The sequence below is a fragment of the Bacillus rossius genome, chromosome 8, assembly GCF_032445375.1.
Source record: "Bacillus rossius redtenbacheri isolate Brsri chromosome 8, Brsri_v3, whole genome shotgun sequence".
Lineage (NCBI taxonomy): Eukaryota > Metazoa > Arthropoda > Insecta > Phasmatodea > Bacillidae > Bacillus > Bacillus rossius.
Window position 1 is genome coordinate 13,127,853 of NC_086336.1, and position 19,872 is coordinate 13,147,724.

General features: G+C 39.4%; 1 protein-coding gene across 3 annotated transcripts in view; it reads left to right on the plus strand.

Moving 5' to 3' along the window:
• LOC134535524 (uncharacterized) overlaps positions 1 to 19,872 on the plus strand; it is a 295,751-nt gene that overhangs the window by 153,692 nt on the left and 122,187 nt on the right. The window contains exon 1 of one of the 3 annotated variants that reach the window (XM_063374668.1): positions 10,033 to 10,324. The exons of the other annotated variants lie outside the window; for them this stretch is intronic. Within the exon in view, the coding sequence (XP_063230738.1) occupies positions 10,163 to 10,324 (162 nt within the window). The 5' untranslated portion in view covers positions 10,033 to 10,162. Of the gene's footprint in view, positions 1 to 10,032; positions 10,325 to 19,872 lie in introns of those variants that run through there. 3 annotated transcript variants of the gene reach the window in all.

A 19,872-nucleotide genomic window follows, 5' to 3' on the forward strand; every position in this document is an offset into this window, starting at 1 on the left:
AAAGGTTTAGTATATTCTTACATACATAAAGTGTTAAATTCACCAGTCTCCCGTTTGTCAATACACTGTACTTGTAGGTACGTACATACGTCATTGTAAAAGAGCAAAATATTATCAGAATTTATACACCAAGAAGCTGCAAAAAAATATTTCTTTTGCAGTCTATAGTGACAAAACCTCTTTTAATTTACATTACGTGTTATTCCTATTATATTCAAAATACATTAGTTAGCACGATTGTCAAGTGTTTAAGACGGTAGACTAATAACCTAAAAGTCGTGAGTTCGATACTCCGTCGATGCACTCAGTTTGTTATACATGTTTACTTGAACTATTAAAGGTGATCAAATTCAATAGCACTCAAAAATAAACTTTGTTCATTAACAGCTGTAAGTTATAAAATCAAAATATATTTTTAAATTGTTCAAAATAACATGTTCATTGTTAATGTAAATTTACTCAACGATGCTTGCTGTAAAACTGACAGTTGTAAAAATACGCATGCAGGCATATGCATATTTACATGTCAGAGAGTAAGAATAAACAACAGCTACGTTATATTTTCCAAACCGTAGCAATTTTACTTTTACACTTTTGATAGTATTTTGACTTAAACACAAGAATAAATATACGCCAACACTTGTTAGCTGTAAACTTACACTAACGTCGGTGAATACACTGTTGTCACATAGTTTTAGTGTAAAATTTACATTTTTTTTTTACAGTGAAGCTGAAGAATGGAAGTTGAAGGGAGAGGGATTATCGAATGTCTCGGTAAACTATTAGACACTTCGCAGGTTTTTATTCCTGCCATGTTTTTCAGCTGTAGACCTCCATGTATCATTCCGTTATTCAATGATCATTTATTACACCCGAATTTCCGTTACGGAACCATCGTGTCAGGGTAGAACTGACCTCGGCGTGGCCTCCTGGGGCATCGGGAAGTGTATACGCCATTTCACCACGACTTTGGAGGTGTTTGAGGAAGAGCAACAACATAATTACCACCCGACCCTCGTAACACATTCAGCTAACCTGTGGTTGGATCAGAGGAGGAACCCTCCTGGGAGTACCGCAAGTCCATCACATCTCTGATACCCCCCGCGATCCGACAGAATTGCATGGTTGTGAACTTCCATTGTGATGCTCCCTCGTGTACCAGGTTCAGTCAAATATAAACTCTTTACCCCACCGTTTTCGGAAGGGAGAAAAAAAATTGTTTGTCTGTAAAGTCGGTTTACGGACGATAGTTTAACGTGACGTCATAACTAAACATTGATATAATGATTGCATACTTTTATGAATAAAATTGAACCATTTTTATTAAATTATCACTATCTTGTATGGATACAAAGAAGGAGTGAAATGAAATCTACAATTTAATTGATAAATTTACTTTTATTTGCACACATTAATTCAAATATGTTTATTAATTTAACGAACAGATTATTTTAACTATAACGTTTATACATGTTTGCTATTTAACTTCTTCCAATCTGTGTTATTCTGTTAAGGATAGGACGATGATAGGAAAAGTAGGAAACGAATGGGAGTGTTTCAAATTTAATGTGCCTCGAAAAAGTCAAATCGATGGTTGTTCCAATCGAATGGAAGAGAGATAGATGCGGCGCAAGCGTACAATGAGCGTAACGGGACACAGCGTAACGGAACAATGTGCATAACGGGACACTTTTTCGTGCGTGCAGCCGGCGTTCATCGTTTTATTAGACGTTGTCACGTCAAAAACCAAAAATTTATAAAATGAAATTCTTCGACGTCTCTCAGGTGTGCAGCACTCACAACTTTCGGTTGCCTAAAATCAGGAGCACCGACCACTAAATGATGAAAATGCTAGTGAAGGAATTTCGAAGAAAATATTGAACTAATAATTAACCAAAACAACTGCAGATGTAACTTAAAAGTACATAAACCTGAATGCTGAACACAGCAAACTTGTCATCAAACACCACAAGAAATTACTTTAGGTTTCACAGTTGACATAATTTAGCACATTAAAAATAATTCACCACACACAAGACACAGCTGCTGGTAGCAAGTTGTCCATTTACCACAGGAACATGTACATGTATCGCAGCATTGACGGGCACTATGATGTTCGTGCGGGCAATTTATAAAAAGGAATCTTTAGATTTTAAGCTCTAAATTTTAACTGTAGTACCTAAAGTAAAACGTCCATTAATTATGAAGTTAAATTTCATGGGAAGATATTTCCTCACAAATAAATGCACTACTACATTTATTTCTTGTGGTGTTTGATGACGTGTTTGATTTTTTTTTTTTCAGCATTCACATGTGTGTGCCTTAAGTTACTTCTGCAGTTGTTTTAGTACAATTAATAGTTTAATGTTTTTGTTCAAGAATCTTCACTGGCATTTACATCACTTAACAGTTGGTGCCCCTGATTTTTGGCAGCTGATGCAAACCGATTGATGTGAGTGTTGCATAACCTGCCAGGCGTGTTTTCCTCGAAAACGGTGTGGTAAAGGGTAGTACAGCAAATCGGCCTTTTTCGTTACTTTTGGCATGTAGATTGATAATCAGCCTTTCCCTAATAGGTAAATTCATAGCCTACATTGCTAGCCACTTTTTTTTTTTCAATTAGGAAGTGTGTCTGTAAACATGCCATATATGTTTAAAGCCAAATTTCCTCTTTTGTGTGTGTAACCACGTGGTTTATGTTTATTTAAAACAATTTCAAATCGTTAAGTTGCTAATTTTATGCCTATGAGACGTTCTAAAAATTGTTTAACTCTTCAAAATATTTTAATACTAAAATATGCACATTTCTGTATGAGATATTCTTATCAAAACGTTGCGTGTATTCTATTAAAACGGTTATTAATATAAAAATCGCAATTTATATTTAAAGAAAATATCTTCAAATATTTGAAGCAAAAAGACTTCTGAAACAATTTTAAACGACTGAATAATACATGTGCAATATTGCACATTTATTATATAGTTATATTCTCCTATCTCAAATAAAATAAAATAATACATAGGTGAGTATTTTGGTTGGATTATTAGTTACTTACAGGGGCGCAACTCTGTGGAATTCGTAAGGCGGAGTTACCCGGAACTTCATCTCTGGGCACTGTGCTTGTATGTTGTATACTGTCCATAGTTTGGCCTGCATGCATGCAATAAGCAGAAAACTTTAAAGTATACACACAAGTTTTCCACAAGACAGTTTTGACATCAAACCAGTTTCACAGTCACGCTTTTGCAAGTACAGGCAGGCCCCCATCAGTGAGGGATTTCTTCATTCCAGGGAGTCCTGCGACTCCCCCCCCCCCCCCCGCCTTAAGGTATCTATGCCCATGGTTACTTATAATATTACTATACATAAATAGTATAAATGAACAATAATTTTTAATTATTTCATACAGAGTTGTGGCTGTAATGTGACGTTTTCTTTAAGCTACAACAGTCTAATGGTTGTTCACAAATTAACCATACTTTGGTAGGTCCCACTGGAGCTTGGCTCGACTTTGGCTTCCTCTACTGTTCTGTAGTCTTACACACTTCCACCGCGCTGCAGCACCGTCCTGGACCCTTCAGTCTTCGCACACGAAGTCCCGTCTCTCGTCTCCCGAAGAGGCTCTTCCTCGCTTACAATTTCTTTTTTTTTTTTTTTTTTTTCCTAGCCTAAGTTAATTCTAAGTGTGTAGGGGAGGGTCCAGGTTAGGGGAGGACCTAAGTGTGTCTCAGGCCGAAGCCTATACACTCTACCATGCGGGTTTTTAACCATGCAGGACAAGGGCGCGTGCATCATGTGCTTATTGGGGTTTATTGGCCAGCCATGGCTGCAATTGGCGCCATGACTGACGCCCCATTGATCGCCTAGCTTAAAAGCTAGCTAAGTGTGGCCCAGGTAAAACCTGCATAGACACAGGGAAAACCCTGGGCCGGTTCATGCGGGGATCAATTAACATGCATTAAGCAAGCAGGTAACTACTGGACAAGAGGAAGAAGGGTCCAGGTAAGAAGAGTTGGAGGGGCTGAAAAATCAACCTTGGTGGAGTTGGGTGCTTGGGCCTTGCGGCCCGCATTTAAGTTGGGAGCTCCTGGGTTATTATTAGCCAGGGGCGCATGCGCCCCCAGGGGCGGGCGACTTCACGTCAGCCCAGCCACAGCTGCCCAGGCAGCCACAGTTAAGACAGAAGCGGGCAGACGAGCCAGTAAACCGGCTCGAACTGCTGGCTCTCGGTGCGAAAGGCAGCCTGACGTTGCGCCATCTTCATCTTCCTTCTTCAGGTCAACAGCAGTACTTTTCAAGCCAGGGTGGGGGGAGGGAACCAACCTCGCCACCCAAAATCCCCGAGACGGTTGAAGGTCGCGCCGCTCGAGGCTACTGCTGCCACACCTACAGCAGCCCCAGCTGAAGGTTCCTGATGTCTTCCTTCAGAGTTCCGATGCATTTCAATTCCGTTGCGCGCGCAGCAGTTCACAGCTCCGCAAGTTCCAGCCCGCAGTTCGTCTACACTTCGCATTTTTTCAGCACCTCGAGCTCCCCTGCGGGCCTTCGCCGACGAAGCTGCTCCCTGCCACGCGCCGAGCTGCATTCAGGCTACCTTTCACACCGACAGCCGTAATAACGACTCCGCAGGCCGGCCATTGGTCCGCGGACTGCTATTGGTTATTCGCAGCCACCCCAGCGAGATTGCAACTCTCGGGCTGGGATCCCGTATCCGCCACCCGCGGGACGCGGTCGGTAGCAGTTGGCGCTGCTAGGCCGCCCCCAGCACGCACACAAAACCAACACGCACTGCCAGCCTTCGGTTACCCAATAGGTCGCAGGGAACTCCCAGCCAACAGCCCGCGAGAGAGATGCGCACGCCCCGAGAGACGACCACCGACCTCCTCGCTTACCATGGCCCTTCTCGCCCCGACTCGCGCCGACTCGCCCCGACTCGCCCCGACTCGCCCCGACTCGCCCCGACTCGCCCCGACTCGCCCCGACTCCCTTGCTGTCCTCGCCGACTCTCGCGTATCATCGTTCCCTTTCTGCACGGTGCGAGTCGGCGACCAGCTTCTGTCCCCATCCCCGGGTTGGGTCTGCGTCTCCGCTTTCATGTTTGTGATACAACTCTTAAGGTCACGAGGATAAAAATCACATTTCGAGGTTTTTTTTTCCAAGGTCAGTAAAAAGTGAGACTATACAACTTGGTGGCTAAGGGTACACGCCACCATTAGTCTTGCTTGGCTGTTGGCCATTTTCATACTAAAAATAACTGACAATAGACGGTTCTGACCTTTTAAGCTAAGCTTTTTCTTTTTTCAAAACTATAGCTAAGTATTTTTTTTCCTAGACAATAACTTTTAAAATAATATATTTTTCAAACACTAACTTACATTCGTTGCCACGCTGGTTATTTTCTGCCTAACCTAACTCAAAGTAAGTGCATTTGGAGGGGTCAGGGTTAGGGAGAGACCTAGGTGCGTCTCAGGCCGAAGCATTTACGCGTAGTCATGCAGGGGTTAGCCATGCAGGGAGAGGGTCGCATGCATCGTGTGCTAGAAGGGGATGGCCAGCCATGGCATATTTATTCCATGACGAACTAGCCTTACTGTGATCTGTAGACCATAACTCGCTAAGTTTTTCCCAGGTAAAACCTGCATAGCCACGGGTAAAACCCTGGGCACAGTCGTGCGTGGTGCAAATTCGCATGCATTAAGGAGCTAATAGAGGAAACACAGGGTGGTCTGGATGAAGAGTTGGTCAGAGTAGAGAAGAGTCTACTTTGACTCGTGGTACGCTGTGTATTTTATCCAGGGCTGGATTTTGTGACCATGGACGCAAGCGCTCCTGGTGTTGAAAGGCTACACTGACCACTCACTCTGCTGATTTTAGTTATTCGTTTTATTATTTAATATTTTTAATCAAACTGCGATAGTTTGATTTCCCAATCGGTTGTTTATATTTGCAGCTTCGAAGTGGCTTTTTACAGGTAATTGCAAGCACCGCATCTAGTAACTGCTTGAACAACAGTTACAAGTTTAATTCATAGTTAGTTTTAAATCGAAGGTTTTTTCTTTCTATTTTCCAGTTGTTTTGTAAACAGAACTAATACAAGAAGCCTAAGATTCATTGACATGGAGTAAAATTCCCGAAAATCCACATTCGTGCATCTACGGATTTGTTTATCTCTTATAAATTAATAGTTGGGTCTGATTTAGTGTGTTACATAACATAATTAATAAAAGAGCGCGTGTAACTCAGTACACGCATTGAATGTATCTTCTATCTTCTATATATATAAAAATGAAACCCGTTTTCCTTGGTCACGGCATCACGCGTGAACGGCTGGACCGATTTCACTAATTTTTTTTTTGTTGTGTTTGCTATGGTCAGGAGAAGGTTCTAATGAAAGAAAAAATTAAGAAAATTGTGCGGAAAATTAGAAAATTTAAGAATAATGAATTCCTATTTCCCTTGATCACGCCATCACGCGTAAATGACTGAACCGATTTCACTATTTCTTTTTTTGTTGTGTTTGTTATTGTCACGAGAAGGTTCTTATGAAAGAAAAAATTAAGAAAATTGTGCGGAAAATTAGAAAATTTAAGAATAATGAATTCCTATTTCCCTTGGTCACGCCATCACGCGTAAATGACTGAACCGATTTCACTAATTCTTTTTTTGTTGTGTTTGTTATTGTCACGAGAAGGTTCTTATGAAAGAAAAAATTTAACGGAAAATTAGAAAATTTAAGAATACTGAACCACCATATATAAAATTATTTCCAAACTAACCCAACACTTTGTACAATATAAATATTTTTAAAGTAACCTTATGACATTCAGCTTTAAGCGTTTAAAGTTTCCAGTGCGGCTTGCATTTGCAATGTCAACAAATAAATCGCAAGGGCAGTCGCTAAGTGTATGTGGCATCAACCTAGAAAATCCATGTTTTTCACATGGCCAATTATATGTCGCCTGTTCCCGTGTCGGAAAACCATCAACATTATTTATTTACGCGCCAGAACATAAAACTAAAAATATAGTTTATCAAAAAGCATTAGAGTAGAGAGAAGCAGTGAGGGGTACAGAGACTATTAGTTGATTTATAGAGCGCGCGTGGTATTGAGCTCATTGTTTACTTAAAAATGCCAAGTTGTTCAATAGCAATATGTAAAAACATTAGTGGAATTATTGAATCCTATGGAATAAACACTTTTGACAATATATATTTTGTTTTTTATTTAATTAAATTAGTAAGGTCCTTTTCAGTTATAGTGATACCAGGGAATTATGGATTCATTTTTATATAGAGGATATTATAGATTCCAGTTCAAATTGAATAGGTACTCATACCTAAGATAGGTCAGCTATAAATAATAAAGTAGTGCATCATTGCTACGCTAAGGCGGTACGAAGTTCGCCGGGTCAGCTAGTATAATAATATAATCCATTATAATTATATATTTAATGGTACAAGTTATAAAAGTTAACCTACTTTGAATATTATAATCTCGAATCGTAAGTGTATTGTAAGGAGTAAAACAGCATAGAGGGAGAGAGGGAGAGAGAGAGAGAGAGAGAGAGAAAGAGAGAGAGAGAGAGAGAGAGAGAGAGAGAAAGAGAAGACATTTTCTAAAGAAAATATATTAGTATTTATAGGTTTTAAGGAAAGTATTTAAAGGATGAAAATTAATTATAGACAAAATATCAGTTAATTTTAGCTTTATGGTAACAAATGTGAAACGTACTTAACTAAGCAACCGTTCACACGTTGTTTACAATATTTTTAACTTAGCTTACCTAACCTAACCGAACCGAGAGTTTACACAAATCGATAGTATTCTAAATGACTCTTACCTAACCTTACCAAATCACTAAACTGTTAAGTATTGTTAAACTACTACTTAAAATATTGAATTGCCATTTTACACAATGACTAGCTGCCCGACCCGGCTTCGCACGGCTATACTAATGGAAAAAATTAAGCCACATCTCCCATTGACAGTAATGGTAAATAAAAAAAATTCAGTGAAAATTTATTACAATGCTGTATAATGTACCGGAGAGAAAATGAATAGCACCGATGGTTTCGCGACTCGTGCACGCAACGTAACACTGATGTACCCGTACTTCCCTTCGGCAGTCTACAGGCAGATCACTCTTGCGCCGCTCATTATACATGCCCCTCCTTGTGGGTACGCCACTGCCGCGCGATGCCCGTTGTCATGGAGACGCATAAGGCATGAACAATGCAAAATCCTGTTTTCATGCCGACAAAGTACCCACTGTTGCCTGGTTTTAACCACCCACGGGATCTAATTTTCGGAAAATGTCATCCTGCGTAACATAAGGAACATTACTGTAAACTTTCAAGTCTGTAAAATATATATACTTGAAAAAAAGGGCAATAAAAAACAAATTAAATGGATATAGGAAAAAAAACAATAGTTTAGGTGTGCGATTTAAAGTGATAAAAAGTATTTAAATACTAGTTTAACTCTTATGAGGGTACTGATTGCTTCGTTGTTAATATCACACGGGTGTTTTTTACTTGTATGGGGAAATTAAGAATGATAAGGCATCTAGTGCGTGGCAACAATGTTAATAGGCAATAGGAAATAAACTTCTAGCGCCTGCGGAATTGTCAACACACTTCGTACGTGTACTGCATGTTGTATCCAATCCCCTCCAAAGCATTTGATTCTAAATTGGACTTTTAGTAAGGATCCCTAATGTTACTGATAATATAATATAGCATATAGCCTTCCTTGATAAATGTACTATCCAACACTGAAAGAATTTTTCAAATCGGACCAGTGATTCCTGAGATTAGCGCGTTCAAACAAACGAACACACAAACTCTACATCTTTATAATATTAGTATAGATTAGAAACAAGTACCTATTCTCTGTCCTCTTCATGTCAGAAACGTTTCATAACAATGTTTCTCGACAACGTTACATTAAAATTAAGTCTTAAAATTTTACTTCCATCGCAACCCAAGGAAGTTTCACTTCAAAAATATTTTCCCTACAAAGTAGGTTTTTGTACGTCTAGTTGAGTGCAGCTAATATGAAAGGTTGGTTAGATTATGTCAGTTCAGGGACATTTAAAATATTCTGAAATCGTAAACACAAATAAATTATTTGCAAATGGTGTTTTTTTTTCCATCCTGACTACGAAATTGGATTAAGCGGTGAACTTGAGACAAGAGTATAAGAAAATGCCCGTACGTCTGACTCTATTTCAATGAATCTTAGGCTTAGCTCCTACACAGGCCATCTCGGTACGGGAAGTATTCACAGAACCGTATTCACACGTCCTAATGATTCTATCTCGACACTCATTTTCGCGTGACTTAGTTGTGAGTGTGTTTTGATGGTTGTACGTTGAGTAATGTAATAACACTTCGTAAGTGAAGGTTTTTGATTCAACGTTCTATGGTTCGGCACATTCTGCAATCCGTCACCAATTGAACCTTGACCTTGACCGCTATGCCGATCCTCTTAAGTTCGTCCAGATGTTTTTCGTTACCGTCGGTATTAATTCAGTTCAGTATTTTCTGTTTTCTAGCGTGTTATACTTAGAATTTTTCACTTTTGGTAACCCAGTTAAACCCTTACTAGCATTCGTTTATCCGGCAAATGGCAAATGGCATTTATGTTGTTTCAAACTTGCCTGTTTAAAGAGATTTTATTGTATTTCAAACAAGGCAGTGCAGAATGTTTTTTTTATGTTAGATTCTTTGGCTTGACACTGCCGTGAGAACATTCGCAGGCGCGTTTTTTTTTTCCATCCCTCCCGAGATTTGGGAGAGTTGTTCGGTTGCGTGTGCATCGGATAATGGTTTCCCCTCCACTTCTGGCGCTCGGATCGATCCTCGCCTCTCCACGTCCCAGGGCCTGGAGAGCAGCAAGCAGCTGGCTGGCGGGAGTTGCGCCGCCCGACCGCCGCGAGCGCTGCAGTAGCTCGCTTCCCCTTCCCCCTCTCTCTCTCTGCGCCTCCCCTCCCGGTCCAGCGGCAGTTGTGTGGCTTCAGCCCGGGCTGCCGAGGCGCCCGTCGACCTCGCAGCTGCTGTGCCCCGGGTTGTGTTGTACTCGCGGCTCGCGCGTCACCGGGTAATGACCCACGTCCCGGCGGCGTCCGACGACTGAGCGCCGCCGCCCGCCCGCCCCGCATGGCCGCCGCCAGGCAGGTGCTCCTGGGGGCGGACAGCGGCTGGAAGGCGGCGAAGACCCAGCGCAACGAGCTGCGGCTGGCGCTGGAGGCGGGCGGCGGCGGGGACGCCAGGCGGCACAAGGACGGGAGGCGGCGGAGCCGGCGCGCCACCGCCCCCAAGGTACCTGTAGGGCGTCTCGGGAACCAAGCTTGCGACACATGGCCTAAAGTGAACTCGAACCCACGACCATAGGGTTGGAAGGTGGAAATACTGAGCGAGGCCGTTTCCAGCTCAAATGTACGTTCGGACTTATTGTTCCTCTTCCGTTCCTCCGTGTTTGTACCCAACTGCTACAACCATGATACAAGCAGAAGTACGCTAAATGTTTGACAGCCTTGAAGATTTAAATTAGCGATTGTTGTTATTACAATGTTCTCGAATCCGAATATAGACTCCAGGTGAAAATAATTATAATGTACAAGAATTATAAAGTAGCCATTCAACCCTTTGAATTATTCGGTTTTCGAAGTTTCCCAAATCAATTACATTACGTTATTTTATTTACATTTACTAGGGACATGCATATTTCGCTAAAAGATTCCGAGACTATAGCTGAAAGTTAAAACACTGTAGCGTCGTTTGTGTTTCGTGATCGGGTGAGTTTCTCTCAGATACATGTCGATTGTAACACCACCAATCACAGTGATTCAATGCGGCAGTAAACGCGTCCTGAATGGCTCGGTCAAATAAGGCAACGACTTCTCTCGCAGACGTCCGCCAATCACAAGGAATAAACCACTTGTGTTAGTATAAATTGTTGCAGTCTAATAGGCGTTCAGATTTATTTGTGAAAAATGCCTGCCCCTAACACTTACATATCAAGGTTTAACATTTGGGGAAACGGTAATAAATAGTATAGGTACGAAGGAGGGGGGGGGGGGGGAACAATTCTATTGAACTTAAGAGTTGTCAGTGTTGTATGTTTGAATCCAATATATTTCTTAGAATATTTTGTCTCGAATGTCAAATCATTCCAATACTAGTTATGGCAAGTTAGTTGAGGTTTCGACCGTTCTGCTTACATATTTAATTGATAAATGCACTAGTTATGGCAAGTTATTTGAGGTTTCGACCGTTCTGCTTACATATTTAATTGATAAATGCATTTATATGTACCCAATGAATTTGTAATGCCTCGTTAATTTATTGGATTAGTACCAGTGGGACCAAAACCGAGCGTACACCGTGACATTTTACATTCGTTAAAATACGTTTCACCCCTTCAAGTTCCGAGGCAGAGAGTACACGATGAACTTCGCGTCGCTGGGTCGATGCGGCGTGAGTGCGCATACGTAATAGGTCGCCCTCGCCTCACAGACACATACACCCCCAATCAGGCGGGCTTCCTAGAGTTTCTCTACACTGTCACACTCTCGTACTGTGGTGTAGTGCGTAATTAAATTTAATTTATGAAATAAAGGATATCAGTGAAATTTGGTAGATTTCACACATTTTTTTTTGAAACCCCATCACGCCTGGATTTATTGACTAATTTGGATAATAAAAAAAAACATTATTTTACGTTTTTTATAACCATTTTAACGTCTTATATATATTCATATTTATTAGCAATTTAGAATGCAGTGATGCCAACTTACAGGCACACCCATCAGTAATCACATTTATGCATGCAGTTAAACACGCATTCGAAATGTGTGTTCAAGCTTACGCCAGATGCTAGACTCCACAAAGGAAATTGACATGTCTGTATAGTAACAAGCTGAACAATAGTTTGGTTAAAATAGTACAGAGGTTTTGCAAACAACTTAATATTTCAAAGCTAATGTATAAAAATTTTAGGATTTGTATTTTTTGAGGTATTTTACCTTCTAATTACATGGGCTAAATGAACTAGCGATTTTTATCAAGCAATAATTCTGAATGTGTCATGTTTCTATCTTTTTCATAATAAATAAAGTACTCTACTTCCGTACATAGATGTCTACATCAGTTATGATTACCGAAATCCTCTACACTTGGCAGCGCGGTTCTTGTTGAAAAAATATGTGATTAAATAAAATCATTAAAACCTTCTCTCCTTACAGTGAAATTACTTTACAGAAAAAATTATATCTTTTTCATCTTCGTAATAACTAATTTGTCCACCATTTTCAAGACTCAGATGTAAACGGATGCCATTTCCATTTTCTCTGAGTGCGATAGCGATACATACATCAAATTTTGAACTTTTCCTGTTTGCAAAATGGACGTCAAACTTGTAAAACCAACTTGGTGCTCCATTGATTTGGACAACCTTTGTTAGAAGCAGTTCAAAGGTAACTTAAAGCAGTTATAAAGAGCCTTAACACTGTAGTATACGTGATGTAGTTTCAAGCTTCCACACTCACTACCAGCTAACCCTAGAAGTAAAGGTTGTCATGTACTCGGCTTGTAAATGTCAGTGCGAATTTCTGTTTAAAAAGGACGGGAGTTTTATTTCTTGTTTTTTTTTTAATTTCAATAACCTTATAGTTAATTGTTTGCATTTCTTACCAAAAATTCTTAAAGAGGATAGAAAAAAGTAGTTTTAAGCCACCTCTCGTTTTGTAAATATTTTACAGTCCTTTATTACAGCCAAGTTGTGTTTGCGTAATGAACCACACAAATTGTTAATAACTTTTCCCCAAACGTGGTTACTGACTATATATATATATATATATATATATATATATATATATATATATATATATATATATATATCTGCCCGACCCGGCTTTACTAATTCTCCTATTTACAGTAATGGTAAAAATCAGTGAAAATTTATTACAATGCTGTATAATGTACCGGAGAGAAAATGAATAGCACCGACTCGTGCACGCAACTGATGTACCCGTACTACTTCGCTACGGCAGTCTACAGGCAGATCACTCTTGCGCCGCTCATTATACATGCCCCTCCTTGTGGGTACGCCACTGCCGCGCGATGCCTGTTGCCATGGAGACGCAGAAGGCATGAACAATGCAAAATCCTGTTCTCATGCAGACAAAGTACCCACTGTTGCCTGGTTTTAACCACCCATGGGATCTAATTTTCGGAAAATGTCATCCTGCGTAACATAAGGAACATTACTGTGAAGTTTCAAGTCTGTAAAATATATATACTTGAAAAAAGGCCAATTTTTGATATTTAAAGTACCCGCAAATTTCAACGGTGATGAGGACTGCACTAACAATGAAATAGTCTGCACTAACAATGAGATAGTCGTTGCCATATAGACGAATGAAGCATCAACAAAGCAACAGCCGTTGCCATGGTGATTTCCTACCAAAAACTGGAAATTTTGATATATTACGCCCCCGAAACTCCCAGTGGACCAAATTGTGAATCTAAACCATCCTCGAATCCCCGTGAACTCACACAAAAAATTTCATCAAAATCGGTCCAGCCGTCTAGGAGTTCAGTGACATACACACCCACACAAGAAATATATATATATATATATATATAATATATATCTCAGTCCTTGCACGCTGCTCGAGGAAAACAGTACACAAAATATGGAATCAATATACATTCTTGATTTTATTCCGTCTGTTAAATTGAAACAAATTTAAGTCCTTCTATTTTTTTATTACTAGAAAGTTTTAGTGTACATTTATTTTATCAACCACACATTTTTTTTTCTAAAAAATTTCGAAATAGACTAATGTTTTAGTACAGAATGCATTCTGTAAATATATGTGTATTTTAAATTTTATTTAGGTGTTGTGTCTCGTTGAATGTGCCGTGGTAAACATACATAAGTAAAAGTAGAACACAATACGATAAAATAATTAAATGAATTGACCACCGTGGCGTGTACGTATGCTTTTTTTTGTAGCTCGTCCAGGTGTTCAGGACTGCAGGTTGAAGGGGCCCGTGTAGTCGGTGATTTGATAGGTGCAACGCTCACTGGTGCTTCTAGCGTGGCATGGCCTCTAAGCGCAAGGCTCTGTGAACTGGCTCGCAGTCTTCTCGTCATGCATAGGGCAACTCCGGTATTTGAGCGGTAACAACAAAGGTTATATGGCGTACAAATTTAGGCGAATGTGTAATGCAAGTCTTGCGAGTGCTTTCGAGAATCTTTGCAAGATGTTTCATGCCATAACTTTATTCCCCGAACACGCTTTTTAGTCACTTTCACTCATCTAAATACAGTTAATAAACGAAATACGGAAACAGAATTGTTCATCCGCCCTCAGTTTATTCTTCAGTGCTTTTTGTAAACAGACATCACTTGAGGGTGGTTTTCAAATCGCGTGTTTTTTTTTTAATCTGAGCTTTGCACAAGGTACGTGTGTGTGTGTGTGTGTGTGTAAACAGGGGTCTTAATCCCGCGCAGGCGCTCGACTGCAAGCCAGCTGTGGCTCTGACGTCCGGCAATTGATCCAGTGTTTAAAGGCCTCTCTTGTGTCTGCGAGACGACCTTGACGCCTGTGATGCTGCGCTGGAGCCTGTCTCTCCCCGGGTCACGTCCGCACAGGGTGTTTCCGAACAACTGCAACGCCTCACTGCTGGTTGCTTGCGAGGAAATAACATCAAGACAGACGTACGACTGTTCCCCTATAGTGGTTACTTAGAAAGTTATACGCCATTAAAAATTGAACCTAAAATACTTTTTTTAAATTAAAAAAATTAAAAGTTTCAGCTAAGCGATAAATAACACAACGTTGTGCATCAGAACCAAATGAGCCTATTTTACAATCGGACAACCTTACGGGAGAGTAAAACAAAATCCTTTCAATGATATTTTTTTGTTTCCGTCAGTCGTTGGATTTTCTCGGGGTACTCCCATTTCCCTCATCCAAGCATTCCATCTCACCCCTCACCGTTTTTAGTGACTTTGTTGTCTATTAAGTCTTAAGCCCTAACTCGCCAGTCAACACGCGTGTGGCAGGCACGGAGGAAATTTTGATCAATTTCTTCCAAATGCAGTTGTGAGGTGGGTGACTTTTTAAACCGTCATACAGTAAACTCCGTATTATCCGCGGGCGGATGATCCGCGGTGCGGACTATCCGCGCATGCTACGAAAAAATACAAAACATATGTTAATCTGTATTTTATTACAAGTGAGCAAATTTGAACTCTCCTGACGAGTGTATTGTGTGCAGTATACAGTAAACCGCCGCAGTCCTCGGAACTCACGCAGTAGGCTGACATGCGTTTCTATTTTTGTCTCTGTCGCACTTTGTTTCTAGTCGTATGGTTGAGCACTTTTATGTTTACATTACTGAAATGTATTGTATGTTAATAATTTTTACTGTTAATTGTAACTTTTACTGACATAAAGTTTTAGATTTTTAAGTTGAAATTAATGTTTCCTTTTTTGTTTTTAATTTTCGGCTCTTTTGTGGATTATCCGCGATTTTGTTTATCCGCGGTGGCCCTGACACTTAATTTCGCGGATAATCGGGAGTGTACTGTAGTTACATAACTTTGCACTTGATTTAATGTTTGGCTATCAAACGCGAAGCTTTGGACTCGGTTTCTTATAACTCTCGGTAACTCTTTAGGAAAAAAATTAAAATCAGTTTTTATGTTACGATTTGATAATAAAACAAAAATAGCCTAATTTCGATTTTTTTTTGGCTCTGCGGTACAGAAAAGAGATGTCACCTTAAAAAAAATTAATCAGCTTTATAATTCCCCTTTATTGTAAAATTGAAATGGCTTCCGGCTAAACATTTCTTCCAAATAGGTTGACCAGGAAAAAGTTTTGGGAATGTTTTCGTCTTATCTTCTCTGTGTTGTAAATATAATGTAAATATCCTGTAACCGATGTAAGTATGTAACCGAGAGTTGAATTTAGAATTGTATTGCTAACCCATAACCTATGACGTGCATATTGCGCCACTGTCGTATTAACTATGTCGTGCATATTGCACCACTGTCTTATTAACTATGTCGTGCATATTGCACCACTGTCTTATTAACTATGTCGTGCATATTGCACCACTGTCGTATTAACTATGTCGTGCATATTGCACCACTATCCTATTATCTATGACGTGCATATTGCGCCACTGTCATATTAACTATGACGTACATATTGCGCACTGTCGTATAAAATCTGTCGTGCATATTGTGCAACTGTCGTATTAACTATGTCGTGCATATTGCGCCACTGTCGTATTAATTATGTCGTGCATATTGCTCCACTTTCGTATTAACTATGTCGTGCATATTGCACCACTGTCCTATTATCTATGACGTGCATATTGCGCCACTGTCATATTAACTCTGTCGTGCATATTGCGCCACTGTCGTATTAACTATGTAGTACATATTGCGCCACTGTCAAACCCACAAGCCGATTAACTTTGCTATCCTTATTCATATTGTAAATTAAGATATTTTCTCTCATTTTCCATTTACGTTTCTACAACAATATAGAATAAGTAGGAAATTTAAAATCCAGCACAGCAAGTGTCAGTAGCCATAAAAATCTGACTTTGTTAATACATAATACATTATATCATGGTAAACGTAAAGTAACGATGACTGGCTGTATAAAGAAACACTAGTGACGACATTAGTTTTTTTTTTTTTTATTTATTTATTCAATGCGTACACAGATCACGGGTGTTGAAAAGATGAATCTGCAATGGTATCAAAATAACGACATTGGGATTTGAACCCATGTCGTTAAGATTGCAAGTCCTTTGTCTTTTAACTGCGCCACCCGATCCATACGAAATATAATGGCATAACGATAAGGTTCGCGGGGAAACGCAAAATTAATATGATCGAGATTACTTTAAACAGGCCCTAATAAAATGTATTAGTTTCTTATGGTGATACAGCGTGGTAGCTAACAGCAAGGAACATTTACGAAAAACGCTGGTTAAAAATACTTAAGAAATATTCATAAATTTACTGTTTTTTCAACAATGATAAACTTATTATACTAACAAAACATTAAAAAAAATGGGGGGGGGGGGGGGTTTGTCTTTAAAGTCGGTTTACGGACGATAATTTTACGTGATGTCATAAGAAAACATTGATGAAAAACTGCATACTTATATGAATTGAATTGAATTACTATCACTAAATTATCATTATTTTGTATAATACAACAAAGGAGTTAATTGAAAAATACAATTTTTAATAAAGTTTATTTTAACAAAGAAAAAGTACTTATTGAAACATTGTTAATTAAAATTTGATAACTTGTGATTTTTTTAAATTGGCGTTGAGCTAGATTAAATAACGTGTAATTAAATACGAATCAATACACTTAATTAAATTCATCCATGATAGGTTTTTTTTTAATTTTCGCAAGTTTAATGTGAATTATTTGTTTAAAAATAATTATGAGCAATTTTTTTTAGAAATAAACTTTAATCAAATTAATGTTAATGAAGTGTTAATTAAAAACTATGAAATTGATGTCATATCAAATTCATGAAACTGGTCCTTTTGAACAGCCCGCCAAAATCTGCTTGATATAATTTATTCCCCTGCACTGCGTTAACTTGTCATTAAAACATAAATATTTTTAAAACTTTGGTTAGAAACATTAATTTTTAATTTTCAAATATTATTTAGTTTTGCAAATTTAATTAAAATAATTTGTTTAAATATAATCACGAACAATTAGTTATAGAAATAAACTGAAATCAAATCGATGTCCATAAATTGTTAATTTGAAATGACGAAATTGGACAAATAAATCAAAATTTTAAAATTGCTGCTTTTAAAAGCCCGCCTTAACCTGTTTGATATTATAGAAGATTTTCTCGCACGGTGGTTGGCCGGTTCAACTTGTCATTTTAGACACATTGTTATGACATGTGTGAGGTTAAACATTAATTTTTAATCTTACATTAATAGCTATGCATGATCTTTTTTTTTTTTTTTCATTGAATACTAAATAAATTAGTTGACTTTTTATACGATCGTTTATATGAGATAATAATTTTGCAGTCAAAATTGTAACTTAACCTATTATTACTGCACTCGCCGACCGATGCTATTTTTTTTTAATAATCGAAGAACAAATATATGAGATTATATCGCTAATCAAATTCTTAAAATGCAAGAATTGATTACCCTTTTTGCGCAATTGTTGTTGTAATAAACAATGGAAACCACATTAACTTTTCACTTCACTTTACAAACAGTTGACAAAACAGTTCACGTGTAGGTTGTGTGCTGCCGCTGTCTCTCTTCTACTCGGACGCATCGGCCGATGGAGTGGAAGAGAGATAGATGCGTCAAGCCGATCGTGCCTCTCTATCGCTTGTTCCGCGCTCTCTCTTGCACGCTCGGCTCAGGCGGAACGTGACAATGAGTCATGATTTGTCGTGCGTGCAGCTGGCGTTCATCGATTTATGTGATGTTATCATGTTCAAAAACGCCAAGTGTCTACAGAGAAAACCTTATTTTCTTCCACGTGTGAGTTTACCTTGTTTACAATAAAACACAGAAATCTGGAGTTGTAATCCGGCGTAATTTCTTCGAAGATTTAGTTATCTTCGTTTGTTTCAGGCATTGAATATGTTTTCAGGTTAGTTCATTGTTGTAAAGTCCGTAAATGTATTGTTGATTCTACCAGTTTAGCCTACTGATGGCCCGGCTCGGCTTTCGGATAGCCTGCCACTCGCAGCTATGAAAACTGAGCGTGCGGCGCTTGTCGGGACTGTACCGGATGCCCTTGAAAATCTGCAATACAATTTCCAGGATATTTTTACTGAGTATTTTACTTAATTTGCAATTTCTTTAAGGAATAAAAACATCAACCCGTTACCATCCCCATATCTGACCTTGTTTAAACGAAACATTGTATACGCCATTTGGTAGTGTGTATGACTATCCACCTTGAAAGAAAAAAATGCTTTCGGTCGGAGTTGATGCAGGACGGAGCATGACATTTTTCCTAAACATCATCACGGGGGACGGGGGATTTTCGTGAATTTTTCCAGAATTTGAAGTTATTTCCAATACTTTCCTGACTAATTCCAACTTCATTGACGTTCTCCTGATTTTTCCCTGACTCCCTGCCCTACAACACGGATACGTCCCTGTTGGCTGAGGGGCGGGAGGTATTGTCTCGTGCGCAGAGGGCCCCGGGTTCATTCTCGACCGAGTCTGGGATCTCACACTCGTGGCATGTCATGTTTTCCCTTTAACTCGACACTGCGGAAGGCAATTTCAAACCACTGCAGTATCATCTTGCCAAGTCACATGTGGCCAATACGTAGGGACTGGAAAAATTCGCTGGTTCAATGACCTCCAGGATGAACTCCATAGTTCTACGTACACTCGGTCAAATGCCACCCACTCATTGGCTGCTGTCTTGTGAGACGTCCCAACGTGATTCTATAAAGCTTTGGTTGGGTGTTTCTAATTGGCCCAGATTCATCCAGGTGAGTTGTGAGCCAATAACAGAGGCAGCACTGAGGTATAACTATTTGTATTTTAGCCTATCGCGAAATGAATTCGCGAATTTTTTCGGTCTCTACCAATACGTCACGGCGGTGGCTGGGGATCCCGACCAGACTCCGGACCGATCAGCCAATCACGCTATAGCCAGCAGTATCTTCAATACACTCTGTACTTTGTATTTGCGTTTGTTTGGAAGAGTTAGTTCGAAAAAAAAACTAGACTGCATAACGCTTCTTTCCTTTTCCCTCGGGCGCGACATACAACTAGCTCCGTTCAGCTGAGCTAATTGAGCTTATCTGAG